This window comes from Pipistrellus kuhlii, unplaced genomic scaffold (assembly GCF_014108245.1).
Source record: "Pipistrellus kuhlii isolate mPipKuh1 unplaced genomic scaffold, mPipKuh1.p scaffold_m20_p_1, whole genome shotgun sequence".
Taxonomy (NCBI): Eukaryota; Metazoa; Chordata; class Mammalia; order Chiroptera; family Vespertilionidae; genus Pipistrellus; species Pipistrellus kuhlii.
In genome coordinates this window covers 27,672,139-27,694,929 of record NW_023425404.1, presented here as the reverse complement: position 1 = coordinate 27,694,929, position 22,791 = coordinate 27,672,139, and the positions used below count along the sequence as shown (strand labels likewise).

Sequence of the window (22,791 nt, the reverse complement as noted above, 5' to 3'; positions counted from 1 at the left end):
TTACTGCTTTGGTGGCAAATGCATATAAAAGCCTTCTAAGGTATAGGTTGTAAGTAATTCTAGTCAAATAGTTTCAGAAGCAGGCAGTGTGATATGAAAGTACATGCTGTGTTCAAAGTGAGCTATAATGTAATGTTTTAGTTCTGATAATATAATGCTTGGTTTTGATAAGAATATCAACAAACTTTAATTTTTTAAAACATTTTTCTGATTTATAATCTAAAGGCATAGAAAAAGCTAATGTTTAGATAAAATTAGTTCCTTTCAAAGCAACATTTGGCTGAAACTGGTTTGGCTCAGTGGCAGAGCATTGGTCTGCGGACTGAAAGGTCCCAGGTTCGATTCCGGTCAAGGGCATGTACCTGGGTTGCGGGCACATCCTCAGTAGGGGGTGTGCAAGAGGCAGCTGGTGGATGTTTCTCTCTCATCAACGTTTCTAGCTCTCTCTCTCTCTCCCTTCCTCTCTGTAAAAAAATCAATAAAATATATTAAAAAAAAAAAAGCAACATTTGTTAATAGTTTTTACTTTTGAAGGCCTGGTTTTAAGACTCATACCATGTAAATCTAGAAACTCTAAAAGATATATACTTAAGTACTCTGGCAAAAGGTACTTAATTCATTTGTTTTTTAAAATACCAACTTCTTTAAATGCTTTAATAAATTATCCACTTAGTAGCAAAAGGAGAAATCTACCACTCTGCTATATCTAAAAAGTCAACTCTGATTAGGTTTTTCTAATTAGGTTTCCTTTTTCCTATCTGATCCAATTATATTCTTCTAGCTAGGATCCCTTTGTGACCAAGTATATTCATTTGGGACATCGGGATAAAGATTAATGATATATCCTGTAATCTTAATTTTATTATCTCTACAATATTATCTAATTAAGTCTACTAACCTTTTACAAAGTAGGTATTAGATGGCCTTTCAAAAGCTTAAAAGAGTTTCTAAATCTCATAACCACTAAAGTTAAAATTTATGAAGCAAATCAATCCAAAAGGAAAAACCCCAGCATTTTAAAGCGAAAATCCAAACATAAAATATGGCTAACTATAACTAATCCTTTCTCCTACCTGATTCAGGATATTTTAATGAGAAAAAATTATTTAGACAGTTTTAGTTATATGTATCAATTAAACAAGTTTCTTAAAAATAAAACTGCTTTTTAATTACAATAGAATTCAATCAAACAATTTTCAAATAACAATGACTAGATACTGCCATAACAATTTAAAAAATAATTCTTCATTTTTAAATGCTATTAAAAAGAGACTTCAGTTGTATGTAAGAAATACAGTTGTCTCTGATTTTTCATGTTACTTTACTTTAGGCTCTTTAATGATATTTTGAAAGTCTGTTTTAGAAACTTAGTTCTATTTTAGAAACTGGTTCTCAAAAAGTGTAACCTGAGAAGTACTGATTTATACACAACACTTTTTCTCTAACCATGTTCTTTTAGTGATTATTTGCACAGTTATGAGTTAGAATCCTCCCATGGGCACCTCAGAATCTTGAGTGAAGAGGAACCTTGGAGATGAGCTAATTTAAACTGTGGTGAAGGGAGGAGTCCCTTCAGTACCATTCCTGATAAGTTATTCAGCACCCACCCCAATGAGTATCTCTACTCTACAGTGGTCACTTCTATTTAACATTTCCCGCCCCCCCCCCCGCCCCCGTTGTATTGAGATATAATTGACATATAACATTATATAAGTTTAAGGCATACAACATGATTTGAGATATGTATATACTGTTAAATGATCAACACAATAAAATTTAGTTAAAACCCATCACACTTCACATTATTCAATTTTGTTTACCTTGTGATGCTTTTATTTTTTAAAGGCAGCTTTAATTATTACAAAGTCCTTCATTAGTAAACAAATGTGCTCCTTTCCATATTTTATTTATTTATTTTTTAAAATTAATACTCACCTGAGAATATATTTTCCATTGATAGAGTAGGAGGGCAAGAACGAGAGAAACATTGATGTGAGAGAGACACATTGATTAGCTGTCCCTCACACTTATCCCTACTGGGGCCAGGGATCAAATCTGCAAACCAGGTACATGTCCTGGACCAGGAATTGAATCCAAGACCCTTGGGTGTGCAGGTTGATGCTTTAACTATTAAGCCATTCGGCTAGACCTTTCCGTATTTTCTATTCTCTGATACTAATTTCACTTATTTCTAGAGTTAAAAAACCTAAGTCTAGCCCCCGACTGGTTGCTCAGCGGTTAGAGCATTGGTCCACAGATCAAAGGATTCGATTCCCAGTCAAGGGCATAAACCTCACTTTGCAGGTTCGATCCCTGGTCCTGGTCAGATGCATGCAGGAGGCAACCAGTTGATGTTTCTTTCTCACTTCCATGTTTCTCTCTCTCCCCCTGAAGATCAATAGAAAAAATATCCTCAGGTGAAGATTGAAAAAAAAAAAAAAAAAAAAAAAAAAAAAAAAAAAAAAGGTCTATTCCTTTTTTAAAAAAATGGTAGCCCTTGAAATAGAGATAACACAATCACAAAATGAAAATCTAAGGACAAAAAAATTGGGGACTCATCTCAGTACATTTTATTTTATTTTTATTATTATTATTATTTTTTTTCATCTCAGTACATTTTAGTCTGAACATTCAGGATATATTCTTAGGAGTCTACCAATGATGTGTGTGTGTGTGTGTGTTTATGTGTTTGTCTATAGCTGTGTGTGTGTTTGTGTGTGTGTGTGTGTAATATGCTTTCCACCATTTCTGCTCCTGCTCCCATTGGTTTCACTTGCAATACTATAATTCAATTTTCTAAGCTTTAGGGCCCAGTAGTTACAATAAAGAACTATGAACATATATATTGTAAGTATACTTCACCAACTAAGCCATCATTGGCTGGCTAGAATTAGGTCCAAAATAGCAGTTCTCCTTATAGCTTCCTTTAGTATTTTAATCAGATCAAGGCAGACCTTGCCCAATATTGGTGTATGGAAATAAGGTGACATAGAAAGAGGAATGAAAAAAAAAAATCCTAAGGAGATGGCAGTCAGAAGAGAAGGAAGTTTCTGTGATAACCAATCAAACGTACTTCTGTAGCTATCTATATAAAGTATATCCTGGATGAAGTCAGGGGATGACTTCTAATGAACAAAATCAGAAATGGTTGTCTTGGAGCAGTACAGAGCAGCTCTACTGGTAATTACTCCTTGCATCCCTTTCACCATCCTTCAAACGAGGATACAATCATATCTACTTCACAGGGTTCTAAGCAGGATTAAACAAGTTAATGCATGTTAGATAATTAACAAGGTTATGCCTATGAAACATAATTCTTTTTCTCTTACCAATAAAGTGAAAATGCACTGGTAGAGATTCTCTCATCCCTCTAAATAAATTTTCAGCCCTTATCCACTTTAGGGTTACCTTTTGTGTTACATAAGTAACATTACCATTTAAGTATATGAGTCTACTATAGACATGCCAATAAAAGCAAGTCTGTTATATACAAACTAGAGGCCTGGTGCACAGATTTGTGCACCAGTGGGGTCCCTTAGCCTGGCTTGCGCACTCTTTCAACCTGAGCTCCCTCAGGGGATGTCAGACTGCTGGTTTCAGCCCAATTTTCAAAGGCCAGGCTGAGGGACCCCACAGGTGCACAAATCCATGCAGCAGGTCTCTAGTATACATATAAGATCTTTGTTTAATCTCTTCCGGCGTTAGTCTCTCCTCCCCCTCCCCCACCGGTTCCACGAAGATTCACCAGTCTGTTCAATGTTTCCATGCCTGAGCATTGAGCATTTACCCTCGGTGGTCAGTGCGCATCATACTACCGATCACCTAGGTTTTTATATATATAATTTGAAGGAATTTTCTTTCTAAAACTCTTTTGTTAGGACAACAATCACAGACATAATTAATCAGATATATGAAAACTGTATTTTTCAGAGAGCTGTTTTCTAAATAATCTTCTACTTCCAAGATTATTCATTTTATTAAGGGTACTAATATAGAGTTTGAAGATGTTCAAATTCACTATTAATACAGGCTATTTATAGATTAATGGATTCCTGTAATTTCACACGTTTGTAAAAAAAAGCATAAAATATTAAAATTCAGGATATATATATACCCTATAACTCTAAAAAATAACCAACAGCAATAAGATAATCATTATACTTACTTCATCTCTATAAAGTGGGCTAGTATAATACATTATGTCCATTGCACTGCTGTTCAACATATCCCTTAAACCTCGTACTTTGTCAGGAGTAATGGAATCAACAGTGTCTACAAACAAACAGACAAACAAACAAACTTACAGAGATCTGTCTTTGGGGAAAAATAAATTGTGAAAAAAATTACATTATCTGAAATCAAAGCTATTTAAGTTAACATTTCAATATGCAAGACTAGTTTTGGATCTAATGATATTTTCCTTCTTGCAAAATATAGCAAGAACAAAAATAGACAAAAAGGGGAAGAGAAAGAGCATTAAAGGATGAAGGCCATTGTCAAATCTATGAAGCCTGACCATTTTCTGTACTGGCGTTTGCATGATATTCTGGGGTAGTCAGAGCAAACCAGGCCATCTCTTTTCCTGGAACAGGTGTTAAGGGACACGATCTCACTCTTTCTGTACCTCCTTTTCTGTTTTGGACTATGCACAGGGCCTGGCAATACCCATGTGGCACTGGTGGCAAACCAGCAACAAATTAAAAAGTTTCTTTACACTTTACATTTATCGATTTTTAGTAAAATAAAGATTTTATGAGGAAGAGCTGTCAAATTAAAAATATGCACAAAGACATATCGGCAATGGGCAGCTGCAGTAAATAAGATAAGGTTGGTGTAAGTTACTTTGGAAAAAAACCTGTACATAAACTGTATTGCAAATATGTGCAGACTCTGAGTTTCAGCTAACTTATGGAAATTCTACCATGGGAAGACTATTCTATTAAACACTTAATAAGATAATTAGAAATGCAGAAAAATTTGCATTTCTCATAGAAATACGAAGAAGTTCTATGCTTCTAATAACACTGTTTTATGTTTCCTGGTGCACATGTGCAAGATTTTCCTTAGGGTATATATATCTAGGAGTGAAACTGCTGTGTCACAGGGCACATATACATTCAACTTTACAAGATAATGTCAAACTGTCTCCCCAAGTGATTGTACCAATTTACAGTCCCAAAAATAGTGAATGAGATTCCTCACTCCTACACATCCTCATTGAAGCACAGCCTCACCTTAAATTTTTGTTAAACTGACAGGTGTCAATGATATTTTATTGTGGTTTTAACTTGCATTTATTATTACACTAGTGAGATGCATATTATATATAGTATATAAAATATTTTAAAATATTAACATATAAAACATATACATATTGTATATAAATAATTTCTTTAAGTGCTCTCTTTTTTATTCTGGATATTAAAACTTTGGTGGCTATATCGGTTGCTCTGTTGCAACCCTTCTCCTTAGCTTGTGGTTTGTCTTTCATTCTTTATGTCAAATGAAATAATTTTAATCAAGTTTATCCATGTTACTTTGTAGTTGTGTTCCCTGTCTTAAGGAGATACAATCCTATATTTTTCTAACACTTTAAAAAGTCCTGGCTTTCACATATATTTGATCCATTTGGAATGTGAGGTAGGGATTGTTTTTACTCCTCTCCTCTCAAAGAATAACCAGTTACCAAATACTATTTATGGAATAGGCCATCCTTTCACCAATGATCTATAACAGTGGTCGGCAAACCACGGCTCGCGAGCCACATGCGGCTCTTTCGCCCCTTGAGTGTGGCTCTTCTACAAAATACCACGTGTGGGCGCACACGTACAGTGCGATTGAAACTTCATGGCCCATGTGCAGAAGTTGGTCTTCGGCCTGGGCGAATCTATTTTGAAATGGTGTTAGAATACTCAAGGGGCCAAAGAGCCACATGTGGCTTGTGAGCCACAGTTCGCTGATCACTGATCTATAGTATCAGCTCAGGCATATATCAGGTTTGTTTTCTAACTAAGTGCAGGTCTGTTTTCCGGAGTCTCTAGGCTAGTGTATTGACCTATCCTTGTGCCAACATGACTCCCCTCATCCCCTCTTGTTCTGTATCTTGGTTATTTTGGAACATTTGCTCTTCTATAATAATTTTAGAATCAGCTTGTAAAGTTTCAGGAAAAACTATTAGGATTTTGACTGGAACTGCATGAAATCTATAAATCAATTTAGGAAAATTAACAACCCTAAGACATTGAGTCATGTAATCTAAGAAAATTATCTTTATATTTATTTAACTTGTATTTAATAAAACAGTTTTTTCATTTTTAATATATCAATATATAAATGTACATATTTTATTAGATTTATTTCTAGGAACTTAAAAATGATGTTTGCTATAGGTAAATACCTTTTATCATTATTTAAAAATTTACAAACAGTAAAAACAACTCTTGGGTTTTTGGTGGTTATTATTGTTAATCCTCACCCGAGGGTATTTTTCCATTGACTCCTTTTTTAGAGAGAGTGGAAGAGAGGGGGAGAAACAGAAAGAAAAACATTGATGTGAGAGAGACACATTGAATGGTTGCCTCCCCTACGGATCAAGCCTGCAACAGAGGTACATGCCCTTGCTTGGAATTGAACCTGGGACCCCTTCAGTCTGTAGGCCAATTCTCTATCCATTGAATCAAATTTGCTAGGACAAATAACTCTTAGTTTTAATGCACATATGGTTTTACATAATTATCACCATGATTAGAATACAGAATTGTTTCATCATCTTAAAAAACTCCCACATGCTGCCTTTTTTAAATTCAAACCCTAGCCTTCCCATAAACCCTGGCATCCACTGACCTGTTCTCTGTCCCTATTGTTTTGCCTTTTCCAGTATGCCACATAAATGCAGCATAAGTATGTAAACTTTGAGACTGGCTTCTGTGAGACTATGGTTAACAACAAACATATATTTATAGTTTTTGTCCCTGGTTTCTAGCTCAAGATTCCTAAAACCCTTGTAATCTTCTGAGTAATAGGGGTGACCAGTATGTCTTTTATTATTCATAATAATAATAAGCCTCTTTCAACTATACTTAAGTTTATGCTAATGAGGTGACTCTTGGAAGATGGGGCTGGTTGCCGGAGGAACCAACCATGTAAGTAGAGGGTTGAAGTTTCTGTCCATTGAATTAATCATCAATAGCCATTTAGTTAATCAATTATGTCTACATAATGGAACCTCCATAAAACCCCTAAACAACAGGGACTGGAGAACTTCCAGATAGGTGAATATATATGTGTATGTATGTATGTGTGTGTATATATATATATATATATTTTTTTTTTTTTTTTTTTCCACCTATCTGGAAGTTCTCCAGTTTTTGTTAGTCCTTACCCAAGGATTATTTCCCTTTGATTTTTAGAGAGTGGAAGAGGGGGAGAGAGAAACACTGATGTGAGAGAAACACATTGACTGGTTGCCTCCTACATGTGTCCCTACCAGGGGTGGGAATGGAGCCTGCAACTGATGTACGTGCCCTTGCCCAGAATCAAGCCAAGACCCTACAGTCTGCAGGTCCATGCTCTATGCACTGAACAAAACTGGTTAGGGCCATCTATATTCTTTGTAATATCCTTTAGACCAGTAAATATAAATAAATGTTTCCTGAAATTTTTAATGTAGATCTAGTAAATTAAACCTCAGGATGGGCTTATAGGACACCCTCCCCATCTCCCAATTTATAGCAGGCATCAATCTGGGACTTGTGATTGGCATCTGAAGTGAGGGGAGTCTTGTGGTACTTTAATCTGTGCTATATCTGAGTAGTACAATAAATGAGTTAAATTGTTGGACACACAATTGGTGTGCACTAAGAATTAGACAATTGGTGGTAGGGGGATAATCACGCCCCCCACATAGCGAGTGATATTTTTCCTTTAGCTTCTTTTACTCAGAATAATGCCCCCTTCAAGATTCTATCTTAATTTAAATATAACAAAAAATTATAAACTTTTGAGGGTTTTATTAAACATGAATTCATCTATGAATTCCTGATTAGCCCAAGAAACTTATCTGAATGAGTGGGAAAAGCCCAAAAGATAGTATTTTTACATTACAATTTCACATATGAGCTATTGCTGATATGAAGTCTTCTTTGATCACTAGCATTTTTGTTTTACTGTTATTGCAATTTTTGATGCCATTTTGGTCTATTAGCTATAACTGACATTCTTGCCTATGGGACAGAACATGACTTGAAAATCACCCAGGGAGGCAGTTTAGCAATGAGAATGAATCAGAGCTGTGGCATCAAACAAAGCTAAACTCTGCTTACTATTCATAGGTAAATTCACCTTTTACCGAGTTTCAGTTTAATTAACAGTAAAATAAGACAAAATAATGTAGTTATTTCATATATTTGTGAGAGAATTGAGATACTCCATGAAAAATGAATTGCAAAGTGCCAGGCACACAGTAAAGGCTCCACAAATGGCAGCTGCTATTTTGTATCTATTATAATTCTCTCATTTCCAGATTATGTAAATAACCTAAACATTCTATTTTAATGGTTTTCATACTGAAAGAATACATTTTGTTTAAAATATGCATATTTTGGCTAACAATTCTTTAAGAAGAAAATAAACACGATTTACTTAACAACAAAAGAAAACAAAAAACCTGATATTTTACCTTCCAAATATAGGGAAGGAAAATTATTAGAAAGAGAATGTAAGCTCATAAAGAATTGTACCCTAGCTGATTTGGTTCAGTGGATAGTGTTGGCCTTGTGGACTGAAGGGTCCTGGGTTCGATTCTGATCAAGGATACATGCCCAGGTGGCAGGCTTGATCCCCAGTAGGGGGCATGCAGGAGGCAGCTGATCAATGATTCTCACTGATGTTTCTATTTCTCTCTTCCTTTCTGAAATCAATAATAATAATAAAAATGAATTGTGATAATATGTTTTAAGAGTATTGACAAGTTAGGTGGCTCCATTGTGTAATGAAGAGTGCACTGGACTTCTAAAAATAAACAAATTACTTTTTTGTCAAAAACTATAGAAAACATTTTGTTCTATCCACATACCATCCACCCCCTCCTCCCTCCCCTCCCCAGTCCATAGAGGGCATGCATGGAAACTGCTATATGTGAAATCTATATGGTGCTCCTAAGTCAGTATATAACTATTTTGAAAATCAATGAGTTTTATTTTCTTAAGTGATCTAGAACAAAGAATGAATATACCTAAAGACAACTAAATAAAGACCCTTTGTTCCCAATGAGCATCACTCTGTTGCCATTGGCTAAATCATATGTTACTCCTCACCTGAGGATATTTTTCCATTGATTTTTAGAAAGAGTGGAAGGAAGGGGGAGACAGAAACATTGATGTGAGACACACACTGATTTGTTGCCTCCTATAAGTGCCTGACTCTGGCCTGGGATGGACCTCCAAACTAGATAAATGCCCTCGACTAGGAATTGAATCCTTGATTCTTTGGTGTGTGGGATCTATCACTGAGCCATACTGGACATGGCCAAATCATTTAATTTTTAAACATACTGTACCTCCATCAAGAGTAAGTTTTGACCGCCACTCAACAGGCAGAAATTCAACATGTGTTGCATGGTTGGAAAAATGTCTTTCTTCTATTTTTCTAGCAGCCTCTCTCATCCTAAAAACAACAAAATAAAAACAAAACAAAACTTTATCAGAATAACTTCACAAATATAATTATACGGTATAAGATGTTTTTAATTATAACACTTAAACTTGTTTATAACCACTACAATTATGTTTTCATTACCACTATACTATAAAATGGTTCATTTCAAAGCATATTCTGTCCATGACAAATGTCCCTTCATATTTGGTCCTGTGCAAATGTCCATGCTTAAGACAATGTTGCATGGCTTAAACAGCCCATAGCACTTATTTATGCTTTTGGTTTACAGGATTAATACATAAAAGATATATCATGTTTTATTAATTCAACTAGAGGCCCAGTTGTGCACCAGTGGGGTCCTTTGGCCTGTCCGGCAGGATTGGGCTGAAACCAGCTCTCCAACATTGCCTGTTTTGTGAGAGGGCACAGTCCTGGATTGTGAGAGGGCACAGTCCAGGCCAAGGAAATCCACTGGTGCATGATCAAGGCAGGGGAGGGATGTGGGAGGTTGGCTAGCCAGGAGGGCATGTCCGGCCCATCTCTGATCAGCCCTGATCAACCGACCCCAGCAGCAAGCTCACCTACGAGTCACAGCATCTTCTCCCTGGTGGTCAGTGCACGTCTAGCAAGTTCTTAGCATATCATTAACATATTACACTTTGATTGGTGGAATGGCCAACCGGACGACTGGACACTTAGTATATTAGACTTTTATTAATAGGACTGTATGCCAACAATACCTCTTCTTGCCTAGATAGCCTAGATGGGTCGGCGTGGACCAAAAGTCTCCATGGGCATTTTGGACAGTCCTGGCTGTGCTCACCCAGCACTTGCTGGCTCCATGGCCTGGTCTGCATGTGAAGTGTCAATGATGGAGGATAAGATCAATGCTCCCATTAAAATAGCTGGTGTAAATGTTGAACCTTTCTGGCCAGGCTTATTTGCAAAGTCTCTGACTAATATCAACACTGGGAGCCTCCTTTGCAGAGAGGGCTAGTGCACCTGCCCCACAGTAGTGCTGTACCAGAAGGAGGTCCTGCCCCTTCCATCATTGTTGCCCCACTGAAGAGAAGAAAGTGGAAGCAAAGGAAGAAGAATCTGAGGAGTCTGATAGGGGTTTTGGTCTTTTTGACTAAACAAACCTCTTTTGTAACAGATTTAATAAAAGCTGAACTCTGGGGGGAAAAAGAATAATTCTATCCCCTCAAACACCTTTAGAGTAGCACTTTCCCTTCATAATACTTTGTAAATCCCAGCTATCACATTATTTCACCTGCAGATTAGTATTTGTTTCTAAAATATAACCCATTCAGTATTATTATATCAAATAAACTATTTTGGCAAATATATAGTTCAGTGGTACCCTTTCCCCAAATTATAAACATTAGCATTTATAATAACCATGAAAATATTTTTTTACACTTGGTTAAATTGAGCTCCAAATACAAACCATACATTATAATTGGCAGATGGCTTTTAATCTACAGGTTCCTCTCTCTCTTGTTTTGTAATTTTTAAAATATATAGTTTCTCAGAGTCTGATTTTTAATGACTGCATCTCAATGGTGTTATTTGCTCTTAGTCCCCTATTTCCTGTAATTTGGTAGTGAGATATAATGGTTTGCTCTGATTCAAGTTCTACTGTTTTGGCAAGACTACTATTCCACAGGTACATACATCTGGTTTTCTCTCTTTTTGGTGATGCTGGCTGATGACCACTGATTAGATTCATTAGTTTATTATGGATGGAAAAAGGTGCTTGGGTACTTTTAAATGCTATAACTCCTTATACTTCTAAAAATAAAATGTCTCAATCAGATATTTATCTATATTGTGGTATACCAGATAGTTTTGCAAAAAAGGCAAAATAAATGGTTAATTTTTCCCTTTTATTAACAATTTTATTTTTATTTATTTTTATTTTTATTTTATTTTTTATTATTTTTAAAAATATATTTTATTGATTTTTTTTGCCCCCCTCCCTTCCTCCCTCCCACACATCCCCTCCCTCCCCAGAGTTTTGTGTCCATTGGTTGTACTTATATGCATGTATAAAAGTCCTTCGGTTGACCTATTATCTCCCCCAGATCTTCCTCCCCTCCCCGCTGTAATTTGACAGTCTACTTGTTGATATACTGTCTCTATATCTATCTTTTGGTTCATCAGTTTATAATGCTCTTTATTATCCACAAATGAGTGAGGTCATGTCCTTTTATTAACAATTTTCAAAATACTGGTTAGGTTTTATATATACAAGGTGTCCCAAAAAATGTATATACACTTTAATAGCTGATAGCTCAATTTTGAAAATGAAATGCATTTTAATAAAAATACTGCCTTTACAATTCTGGGCAATTTGTATAATTATTTGAACAAATGTTTATTTAAATCCCTTACCCATTTAAAAAATTGGGATTTTTTTTTTTTACTGTTGAATTAAGAGTTCTTCAAATATCCTAGATGCTAACCCTTATCAGATATATAATTTGCAAATATTTCTCCCATTTTGTGGGTTGTCTTCACGTTTCAATAGTGTTTATTGAAGAATAAGTTTTAAATTTTGACAAATCCAACTTATGTATTTTTTTTCTTTTATGGCTTCTAGTTTTGATGTCATGTACCATTTTTTAAAAGGCCATTCTTTCCTCATTGAATCATTGTAGCACTCATAAAAAAAAATCAATGGAACTCTCAATTCTATTCCATTGTTCTATCTTTTTATCAGCCAGAACCACAATGTCTTGATTACTATAGCTTTGTAGCAAGTTACAAAATTGAGAAGTATAAGTTCTCCCTTTGTTCTTTTTCAAGATAGTGTGGGCTGTTCTGGGTCCCTTGCTTTTCTATGTGAATTTCATTATCAGCTTCGCAATTTGTGCAAAAAAGACTAGTGGGATTATAATGACTTTGTAGGTCAATTTGGGAAGTACTACCATCTGAACACTAAATGTTCTAAGGTACAATTGTGGGTTGCCATTTCCATTTGTTTAGGTCTTCTTTAATCTCTTTCAATGACATATTATAGTTTTCAGTGTGCAAATCTTCCACTTCTTTTGTTATTCTTATTCCTAAGAATTTTATTCTTTTTTTAAAAAAGTTTTTTTTTTAATTGATTTTTTACAGAGAGGAAGATAGAGGGATAGAGTTAGAAACATTGATGAGAAACACCGATTAGCTGCCTCCTGTACACCCCCTATTGGGGATGTGCCCGCAACCAATGTATCAATATAATACATGCCCTTGACCAGAATCGAACCTGGGACTCTTTAGTCCGCAGACCAACGCTCTACCCACTGAGCCAAACTGGTTTTGGCAGTACTTTATTCTTTTTGATGCTACTGTAAGTGGAAATGCTTTCTTAATTTAATTTTCAGGTTGTTCGTTGCTAGGGTATAAATACAATTGATTTTTGTATATTTATCTTGTATCCTGTAACTTTGCTGAGTTCATTTATTAGCCTTTATAGTTGTATGTGTATGTATGCATGTATGAATTCCTTAAGATTTCCTATATATAAGATAATTTCATCTGTAAACAGTTTTATTTCTTCCTTTCTAACTTGGATATCTTTTTTATCTTTTTTTGTCTAATTGCCCAGGTTTAAATCTACAGTACAAAGTTGAATGGAGTGATAGGAGGAAATACCTTTGTTTTGTTCTTGATCTTGAGAGAAAGCTTTCAGTCTTTTGCTGTTAAAATATGCTAGTTGTGGGCTTATTGATGCTCTTTATCAGATCAAGGAAATTTCCTTTTACTTCTAGTTAAGTCACATGTGTCTATTTTTCTTTTGCTCCGTTAATGTGGTGTAGTACTCTTGACTTTTTAAAATGTTGAACCAATCTTGCATTTCTGGATAAGTCCCACTTGGCCATCTATAATAATAAAAGTGTAATATGCAAATTGATCCAACTACCGAACAGCAGAACAACTGTTTGGACGACCTTCTGGACAACCACGCTATGACACACACCAGCACCAAGCGAGGCAAGATGGGCATATGATTGTTTGGGGGGCCCCACCACTGCCCATGATCACCCCACAGAGGGAGGACCAGGCCACCCTCTGTGGGGCGACCGATTGGGGGGGGGCCCTCCATGATCTATCGCCCTACAGAGAGAGGCCCAGGCTGCTGGCCAGTGGGGTAATCGATGGTGGAGGGCCTTAGTGATTACCCCAGGGGGAAGCCCAGGCCACTGGCCAGCGAGGCTGTGGTGGGTGTGCAGGGCCGACCAGCGATCACCCTGCAGAGGGAGGCCCAGGCCAGCCAAGTGATCACAGAGGGAAGAGGATGATGGTGGGGGCAGGGGGAGGATGGTAGCGCCACACAGATGGTAAGCAGTGGCAACGGTAGGGGCGGGGCCAGCTTCCAGCCACCAGCTGGGGGAAAGCCCCGATAGGCCCTGATCGCTGGCCAGACCTAGAGACCATAACCAAGAGGCCCCAGATTGTGAGAGGACACAGGCCAGGCTGAGGGACTCCCCTTCCACCCATGCACAAATTTCATACACCAGGCCTCTAGTAGTGTATAATCCTCTTTACATGTTGCTGGTATTTGGTTAAAATTTTTTGTGTTCATAAGTGATCTTTATTTTTATTCATAGGGATTATTGGTCTATAGTGTTCCCCTTCCTTGTGATGTCTTTATCTGGTTTTGGTATTAAGATAATACTGGCTTCATAGAATAAGCTGGGAAGTCTTCTATTTGTTGGAGAGTTTGTAAAGAATTGTCGCTAATTCTTTTTTTGATGTTTTGTAGAATCACAATAAAGTCATCTGGTTTTGAGCTTTTTTGTGTTTTGAAAGGAATTTTTTTTATTATGAATTCAAATGTTTTACTTATTAAAGGTCAATTTGGGTTTTCTATTTCTTATTGCTTATTACCAGATCAGTTTGTCAGCTTGCGTCTTTCTAGAAATTGGGCCACTTCATCTAGCTTATCTAATTTGTTGACATAAAATTGTCCATAGCATTCCCTTATAATCCTTTTGAATTTTGTCAAGTCCCCTTTTTCATTCCTGATTTTAGTAATTTGAATTTTCTATTTATTCTTGTATAGTCTAGATAGAGGTTTCTCACTTTTGTGAATATTTTCAAAGAACCATAAAAATATAGATATTTTCTTCATTGTGATTTATAAACGCATAGTTTATCATCATATATTAAGTAGTTGTTTATCAACTAGTCTCTTTTTAAAAATAAATCTTTATTGTTTAGGTGTTATTATAGATGTTCCTCTCCCCCCTCTCCCCATAGCTCCCCTCCACCCGATTCCCCACCCCACCCCCCCTTACCTCCCACTACTATCTTCATCCATACGTGTAAAACTTTTGTCCAATCTCTTCCCACACCCCTCAGATCCCCTTCCCCATGAGAACTGTCAGTCCACTTCCTTTCTATGTCCCTGATTCCATTATATTCACCAGTCCATTCTGTTCTCCAGACTTTTTATTCACTTGATTTTTAGAATCACTTGATGGTAGGTATGTATTTGATATCTTTTTGTTATTCATAATTTTTATCTTTACCTTTTTCTTCTTCCTCTTCTTAAAGAATATCCTTCAGCATTTCATGTAATCGTGGTTTGGTGGTGATGAACTCCTTTAGGTTTTTCTTGTCTGTGAAGCTCTTTGTCTGACCTTCAATTCTAAATTATAGCTTTGCTGGGTAGAGCAATCTTGGTTGTAGGTACCTGCTGTTTATCACTTTGAATATTTCTTGCCACTCTCTTCTGGCATACATAGTTTCTGTTGAGAAATCTGCTTACATTCATATGGGTACTCCCTTGTAGGTAACTAATTGTTTTCCTCTTGCTGCTTTTAAGATTCCCTCTCTGTCTTTTGCCCTTGGCATTTTAATTATGATGTGGTCTTGGTGTGGTCTTCTTTGGATTCCTCTTGTTTGGGGTTCTGTGTGCTTCCTGAACTTGTAAGTCTATTTCTTTTACCAGGTGGGTAAAGTTTTCTGTCATTATTTCTTCTAATAGGTTTTCGATATTTTGCTCTCTCTCTTCTTCTGGCACCCCCAAAATTTGGATGTTGGTACACTTAAAGCTGTCTCAGAGGCTCCTTATATTATCTTCACATTTTTGGATCCTTTTTCTCTTTTTGTTTTTCTGTTTGGGCGGTTTTAGTTTCAGATCTTTGGTTTGATTCTTGGGTACATTGATCCATAGTTGAGTTTCTGTAAATTCTTTATTTCAGACAGTGTATTCTTTTTTTTTTTTTCTTCTTCAAGAAATCTACTTTAATTTCAATAGAGATTACTTCAGAATGAACAGAATCATTCGCCACTATTTCTAGTTGTGCAGTAAACCAAACAGTGTAACATCTTTCTATGATATCCCCCCCAGACTTTTATATTTTTATTATACATATCTAATCTGTTTGTTCAACTGTATATATACTGCCTATACTACTTTAGACTTAGAGTATTGACAGAATTAAAACATTTTCTTGTCTATGAAGAATGCAACCACTTCTGAACACGCCATAGCCTTAAATTTTAAACCCAAGTTAGAATGTCTGAATAAATTTTTCATAAATTATTAATGAACTGTTTCTATTTTGTTAATGTTTCAGCAAATGTGAAAGTCTTTTTTTATTTGTTATTTGTCAATGCATGATATTATGAGAAGATAATGCATTCTTCCACAGAATAAGTGGTTTTAGAGAACAGTTCTGATAGTATTTCAAAGTATCAAAAGGTCTGATAGGTAGCCTCTTTGTTGAGGGGGAGTGGGGTCGATGATTACAATTAATTTCAATTCCTCTTCTGAATTGCTCAGTAGCCCCAAGTGATTTTTATATTGCGAGGCAGATTACTGGCCACAAGTTCATCAAATTTAGATCTGTCTTGAACAGGCACATTATAGAACTCAAGAACATATCTGACCCTGCACATCTCATGGAGCCTGGAGTTAGGCACCACATGGCCCAGGTCATCAGCTAACCGTGCCAAGAAGCTAAACTTCAGACAACCATCATCCAGGGAGATGTCCTGCCAATTGCTAGGAGCAGATGAGCCAAAAATGTATTGATGCTAGATTCCAAACGATTCTGGAGATCTTCGGGTGGTATGTATGCTGTTTCGTAAGGGCGGACATGCCAGGATGGGTTCTTTCTTCACCTTCTCTACTGTCTCGCTACTACAGGCTTTTTCTGTTCTCTGAATCGAGACCAAAATTCTCTATGTAGGACCCCTGCGATTTTCCACATGAGGGCTTTTCTTGAAAAGCCGGGCACTGAGACCACCGCCATTGCTTTGGAGAGCTCCAGACAGTGTATTCTTAATTTCTGACTGGTCCTTTTCCATTTGTTTATTTATTTTTGGCATTCTTATTAAGGTCCTTGAATCTCATCAAGTTTCTCAGCAGTTTTTAGAAGATTCTTGAGTGACCTTATGAATGTGGTTCTGAACTCCGTCGTCTCGTAATTTGCTTTCCTCCACTGCCCCCTTTTGCGACATGCCTCTGTGTCTCCGCATTTTGGCTGCTTCCCTATGTTGATGGAGCGCCTTTGTGTGGTAGGTGACCCACAGGGGCCAGTAGCTCAGCCTCCTCAATCACCCGAGGTGGACAGTCTTGGTATACCCCTTTGTGGGCTGAGTGCAAAGTCTTGGTGTAGTTAAGCCTCGATTGCTGTTGGTACCCTGGGAGGAATTGTCCTCCAGGCCAATTGGCTATGGGGACCCGCTGTGTTTATAATGGAAGAACTGCCATGCCGGAGACATGCTTATGGTTTAGGACTTGTTTCAGTGGGGCTTTGGTGCTCACTGAGTCTGCCTCTTGAATGTGTCAGTTATGGATGTGAGGAGTTGAAATCTGTGTCTCACACTGACCACTAGATACACTGCCTTCTGATCTCCAATGAGGTGCAGTTCAGGTACTGTCTGAGGTCACCCTGCAGGAACTACAGTCCTCTCCTCTCTGCTTGGGATTTATAGATTATGGAGCTGACTGAACTGGTTTGCAAGTTAGCATTGATAGTGAAGGCCATTCATATGCAAAACTTGCTGCTTGGAGCTTGGGTGTTTGTAGATTGTGTGGGGTAGAGTCTCAGGGCGTCACTAGGCTAGGGCTTGGCAAACAGCAATGGCTGGCAGTGAGCTATTCCGGGCCTCCAACTGCGTTCCCGCATCTCGTGCCCCAGTGCAGCAAACAATTATTCCTCAGCGTAGCTCTGCAAGCCAGCCACCCTTACTTTCTGACCTGATGGCAGACAGTCCAGCTTCTCCCCGTAGGCGTTTTGGTCTCACACGTCTCCCCTTCGGGTTGAAGAAAGTAACGCAGCCCATATCATGCACCCCCTACCTCAGTTTTTCAGCATCTGTGCACTGAATGCTTCCCCCTCTTTCCGTCTGGTTGTAGAACTTCCACTTAGCTAGCCCTCCCGTGGTTCTAGGTGATAGACATTTTGACTTTTAGTTGTAGTTTTGAAATTGTTGTGCACTGCTGCAGTTTAGGTGTGTTTACCTATGCCACCATCTTGGGTTCTCTCAACCAGTCTCTTACTGCTGAGCATTTGCAATGAATAGCCTTGTGCATATATCTTTTTGTATTTTTTTTTAATCCTCACCTAAGGATATTTTTCCATTGATTATTAGAGAGTGGGAAAAAAAGAAGGAATTGAGAGAGAGGTAGGGAGGATAGGAGGTAAAGAGAGAGAGAAACATCGATGTGTGGGAGAGAGAGAGAGAGATATCAACTGGTTGCTTCCCACATGGGCCCTGACCTGGGGCAGGAATTGAGCCTGAAATTGAGGTACATGACTTTGGGAATTCAATTCACGACTCTTTAGTCTATGGGCTGATGCTCTAACCACTGAGCAAAACCGGCCAGAGCTCTTTTGTATTTTTGCTGATATCTTTGACTTAAAAGTAAGTTTTGTGGGTTACTTTCAACAATAAAGATAAATTAAAAAAAAGAAAGAAAAGACGTAGTTTGCTGGGTCAAAGGACAAATGCGTTTACACTAATAAAAGAGCAAGATGCAAATTTACCGTACATTTGTGACGCCCACCAGCCAATCAAAATTATGCAAATTAACCCAACAAAGATGGCGGGTTAATTTGCATATACAGGCGCCCAGCGGCCAGGGGCAGGGTGGGACCTTGTGTCGTCACCACCCCAGCAGCTCTAGGCCTCAGGGCAGTATGGGAAGATGGGAAGTCAGTTCCGGGCTGGAGCAAAGGCAGAAAGGCGGCTCCAGGCTGGAACAAAGTGATGCAGCAGGGAGGGGAAGGAAGGCCCATTCTTGCATGAATCTTCGTGCATCGGGCCTCTAGCATACCTACAATTTTGAAAGATATTGCCATATACACTCTCCTCCACTGTTTTTCACTAGAAGTATACCCATTACCCACAGCCTGACCAAAAGAGTATACTGTCAAATTTTGGGTTTTTGCTTAATCTGTCAAGAAATGACATCTTATGTAATTTTAATATACATTTTATGAGCATGGTTGAGCATTTCCTTTTCTGGGAATTGGCCGATCTTCCTTCAGCTCAATTTTCTGTAAGGTGGTTAGACATTATTTCTTTTATTTTTAGAAGTTGTAGATATTAACTGTTCATCTGAGATATAAGTTGCAGATGTTTTCTCTCAGTTTGTCTATGTTTGGCCATATGGCTTTTTTGGGATGATTTAATATTTATCAATATTTTTCCTTATTGCTTCTGAATCAAGTCATAGTTAGGACAGTTTTCTCTATTCCTAAGGTGCAGAAGTATTCAAACTCCCTTCAACCCTATCTTTTAAATTTGTAATACTTGTATGGTTTCATTTATGTTTAAATGTTATCTAATTCAAATTTATCTTAGTGTGAAAAATGAACCTAATTTTATTTTTAGCCATTTGTTATCTAATTATCCCAATACTACTTGTTAAAAAGTATTTCTTCATTTTTAATATATTTTAAAAGGCATTATTTACAACATAATATAGTTGACCCTGGAACAACACCAGTTTGAACTGCTCAATTGCACTTATATGCAGATTTTTTTCAATTGAGCTACACAGTAAAACCATGTTGTTCAAGGATCAACTGGTGGTTGGGACTCTTTCTACATGGAGGGCCAATTGAAGTTATACACAGATATTCAATAGCAAAGGACATCAGAACCCATAACCATTGTGCTGTGCAAGGGTCAAGGGTCAACTGTAATATTTTATTGACAGTATATCCCCAAAGTTGCCATTAAAAAAAAATATGTATTTTATTGATTTTTTTTTACAGAGAGGAAGATAGAGGGACAGAGAGTTAGAAACATTGATGAGAGAGAACATCTATCAGCTGCCTCCTGCACACCTCCCACTGGGGATGCGCCCACAACCAAGGTACATGTCCTTGACCGGAATCGAATTTGGGACCTTTCAGTCCGCAGGCCGAAGCTCTAGTCACTGAGCCAAACCAGCTTCAGGAAAGTTGCCATTTTAAAAGATCTAAATACATTACAAAAAAAACAATTTCTTTTTCATCCTCTCAAATGTTCAGTTTTAACAAATATGAGTATATAAAAGAAAAAGTATTTTAAAATTTCTATTATTCTACTCACATATTCATTTTTTACCCCCCTCCACCCTGCCCCTGCCCCTTCCCCAGGCCTTTACTACACTGTTGTTTGGGTCTATGGGTTATGCATATATATATATATATATATATATATATATATATATATGTGTGTGTGTGTGTGTGTGTGTGTGTGTGTGTGTGTGTTCTTTGACGGCTATATAGTTTTTATATTTTTCACTGTGAAATAATTACTAGGAAGTGGTAAGTTTATCTGAACTTACAAAAACAAAAAAAAGTTCATTTAGACTAGTGGTTCTTAACCATGGACAATTTTTTCCCTCCAGAGGACACTTGACAATGTCAAGAAACATTTTTGGTTGTTACAATAGGGGTTCTAATTGCAACTAGTGGGTAGAGGTCAGGAATATTGTTAAATATCTTTATTTATTTATTTATTTATTTTTATTTTTATTTTTTAATTTTTTTAAATTATTGTTAAATATCTTACAACTGATAGGTCAGCCATCCACATTAAAGAATTATCTGGTCAACACCAAAAAACTGGTTTGGCTCAGTGCATAGAGTGTTGGCCTGCGGACTGAAGGGTCCCAGGTTTGATTCTGGTCAGGGGCATGTACCTTGGCTGTGGGCACATTCCCAGTAGGGGGTGTGCAGGAGGCAGCTGATTGATGATTCTCTCATCGATGTTTCTAACTCTCTATCCCTCTCTCTTCCTCTCAGTAAAAAAATCAATAAAATATATTTTTAAAAAAAGAAAAGAATTATCTGGTCAAAAAAACATCAATAGTGATGAGTTTGAGGAACCCTGATTTTGAATTAAAAACTCAAAAACACTACATTTGTTTAAAATGCTGTTCTTTTCTAGAGTAAACTTACACAATTCTAAACTCCAAGCATCACTACTAGTAGTTATCAATGATCACATAAGTAGGTATTGAATAGGCAAGCAGCCATTTCTACTGAATCACTTAGTTATAATTATCTGGAGTGGCTTTTTTCAAAAAAGAAAGAAAATATGGAAGAAGATAGTGAGGAAAAAAGTTTAGATTCTAAACTAGATGGAGAATGAATTCAACAAAGAACTCACATGGCTGTGTTTTTTATAATTCTTCCTTGGTCCATCTTCTGCCCGATGCCATGCACAACAAATACAATGTGGGTTGTCTGAGATGGTTTGTCTTCTAACGAGGCTTCTTCTACATAACCTCTATGAAGTCTGGTCCCACTACTTGATGCTGTAAAAAATTTATGACTCAAAATTTATTGTTTATTCCAAAAATAGCATTCTCATAATATATTGAAAGAAATAATGAAAAAAATAAAGTATTATAAAAAAAAATTTCACTAGGTTAGGAAGGGATAAAATTTGTATGATGTATATTGATTGGCTTTTATATGAAGTGTTAAACTGGACAGGAAAAAAATAAATAAATAAACTGGACAGGACACCAAAGCCAGAAACCACAAGGAAAAATAAAACAAAGGAAGGAAGGAAAAAAGGAAGGAAAGAAAGACTTGAATACATAAAAGTTTTAAATTTTGCTATAAAAAAATACCATGAAGCAAAAATAAAAGATGAATAACTGGGAAAATTTATACAAAATATGATACACGGTAAGTTAATTGCCTAAATATAGAAAGAGAGCTAGCTTATGAAAAAATGAAAAAGATAACCATTCAAACAGCAAAACAGGAAAAAGATATAAGGTAATTCACACACAAAAAAATACAACCAACTAATGAACATATAAAACAATATTCAAGAACACCTGCTATCAAAGAAATTAAAATAAAAAATTGGATAATAGAATAAAGTATATCAGACTTGAAAAAAAAATTTTTTTAATTCATTGTTTGATAATGCTCTCATATCTCCTCTGGTACCATTCCCTCTTTTCCTTCTTTTTGTCAAAGGTCTTTAAAGAGTTGTCTATTACCCTGCCTCCATTTCTTTACCTTGTTCTTAAGCTTCAACCCATGCTACTCTGGCTTCTGCCTCATCAATCCATCTAAATAACCAATGACCTCCATTTCATTAAGTCCGATGAAAAATTTTTAGTCTTCATCTTCCTTAATACTATGGTTCTATATTGAAGTTTTATTTTCACACTAGTATCTTGGATTTGACTGCTTTTATAGATATAAAAGAATTTTTTATTAATCTTATCAAATCATTCTAAATATATTATTCATTGATGAATACATGTCAAGTTAATCACCTTAATAAATGTTTCACTTAACAGGTCAGTAAATTGTCATTAATTATAACACATACTTAAAATATACTAAAAATAGCCAAAACTGGTTTAGCTCAGCGGATAGAGCATTGGTCTGTGGACTGAAGGGTCCCAGGTTTGATTCTGGTCAAGGGCATGTACACTGGTTGTGGGCACATCCCCAGTGGAGGGTGTGCAGGAGGCAGCTGGTCAATGTATCTCTCTCATATATGTTTCTAGCTCTCTATCCTTCTCCCTTCCTCTCTGTGAAAAATCAATAAAAATATATTTTAAAAAAATAATGAAATATACTAAAAATATAATTTGAATAGCCTATTCTAAATAAAAGAGAAAAATTCAGGTTTCCAAAATTTTAACAAATTATAGCAATA

General features: G+C 36.6%; 1 protein-coding gene and 1 pseudogene across 10 annotated transcripts in view; both read right to left on the bottom strand.

Annotated features, from left to right (window-relative positions):
- DDHD1 (DDHD domain containing 1) overlaps positions 1 to 22,791 on the bottom strand; it is a 79,349-nt gene that overhangs the window by 23,931 nt on the left and 32,627 nt on the right. For all 10 annotated transcript variants that reach the window (XM_045580560.1, XM_045580570.1, XM_045580567.1 and 7 more), the window contains 3 exons: positions 21,271 to 21,418; positions 9,557 to 9,663; positions 4,166 to 4,272 (listed from right to left, as the gene is read on the bottom strand). In XM_045580560.1, coding sequence (XP_045436516.1) covers positions 4,166 to 4,272; positions 9,557 to 9,663; positions 21,271 to 21,418 — 362 coding nt within the window. The remainder of the gene's footprint in view (positions 1 to 4,165; positions 4,273 to 9,556; positions 9,664 to 21,270; positions 21,419 to 22,791) is intronic.
- On the bottom strand, positions 15,883 to 16,910 carry LOC118718159 (annotated as a pseudogene).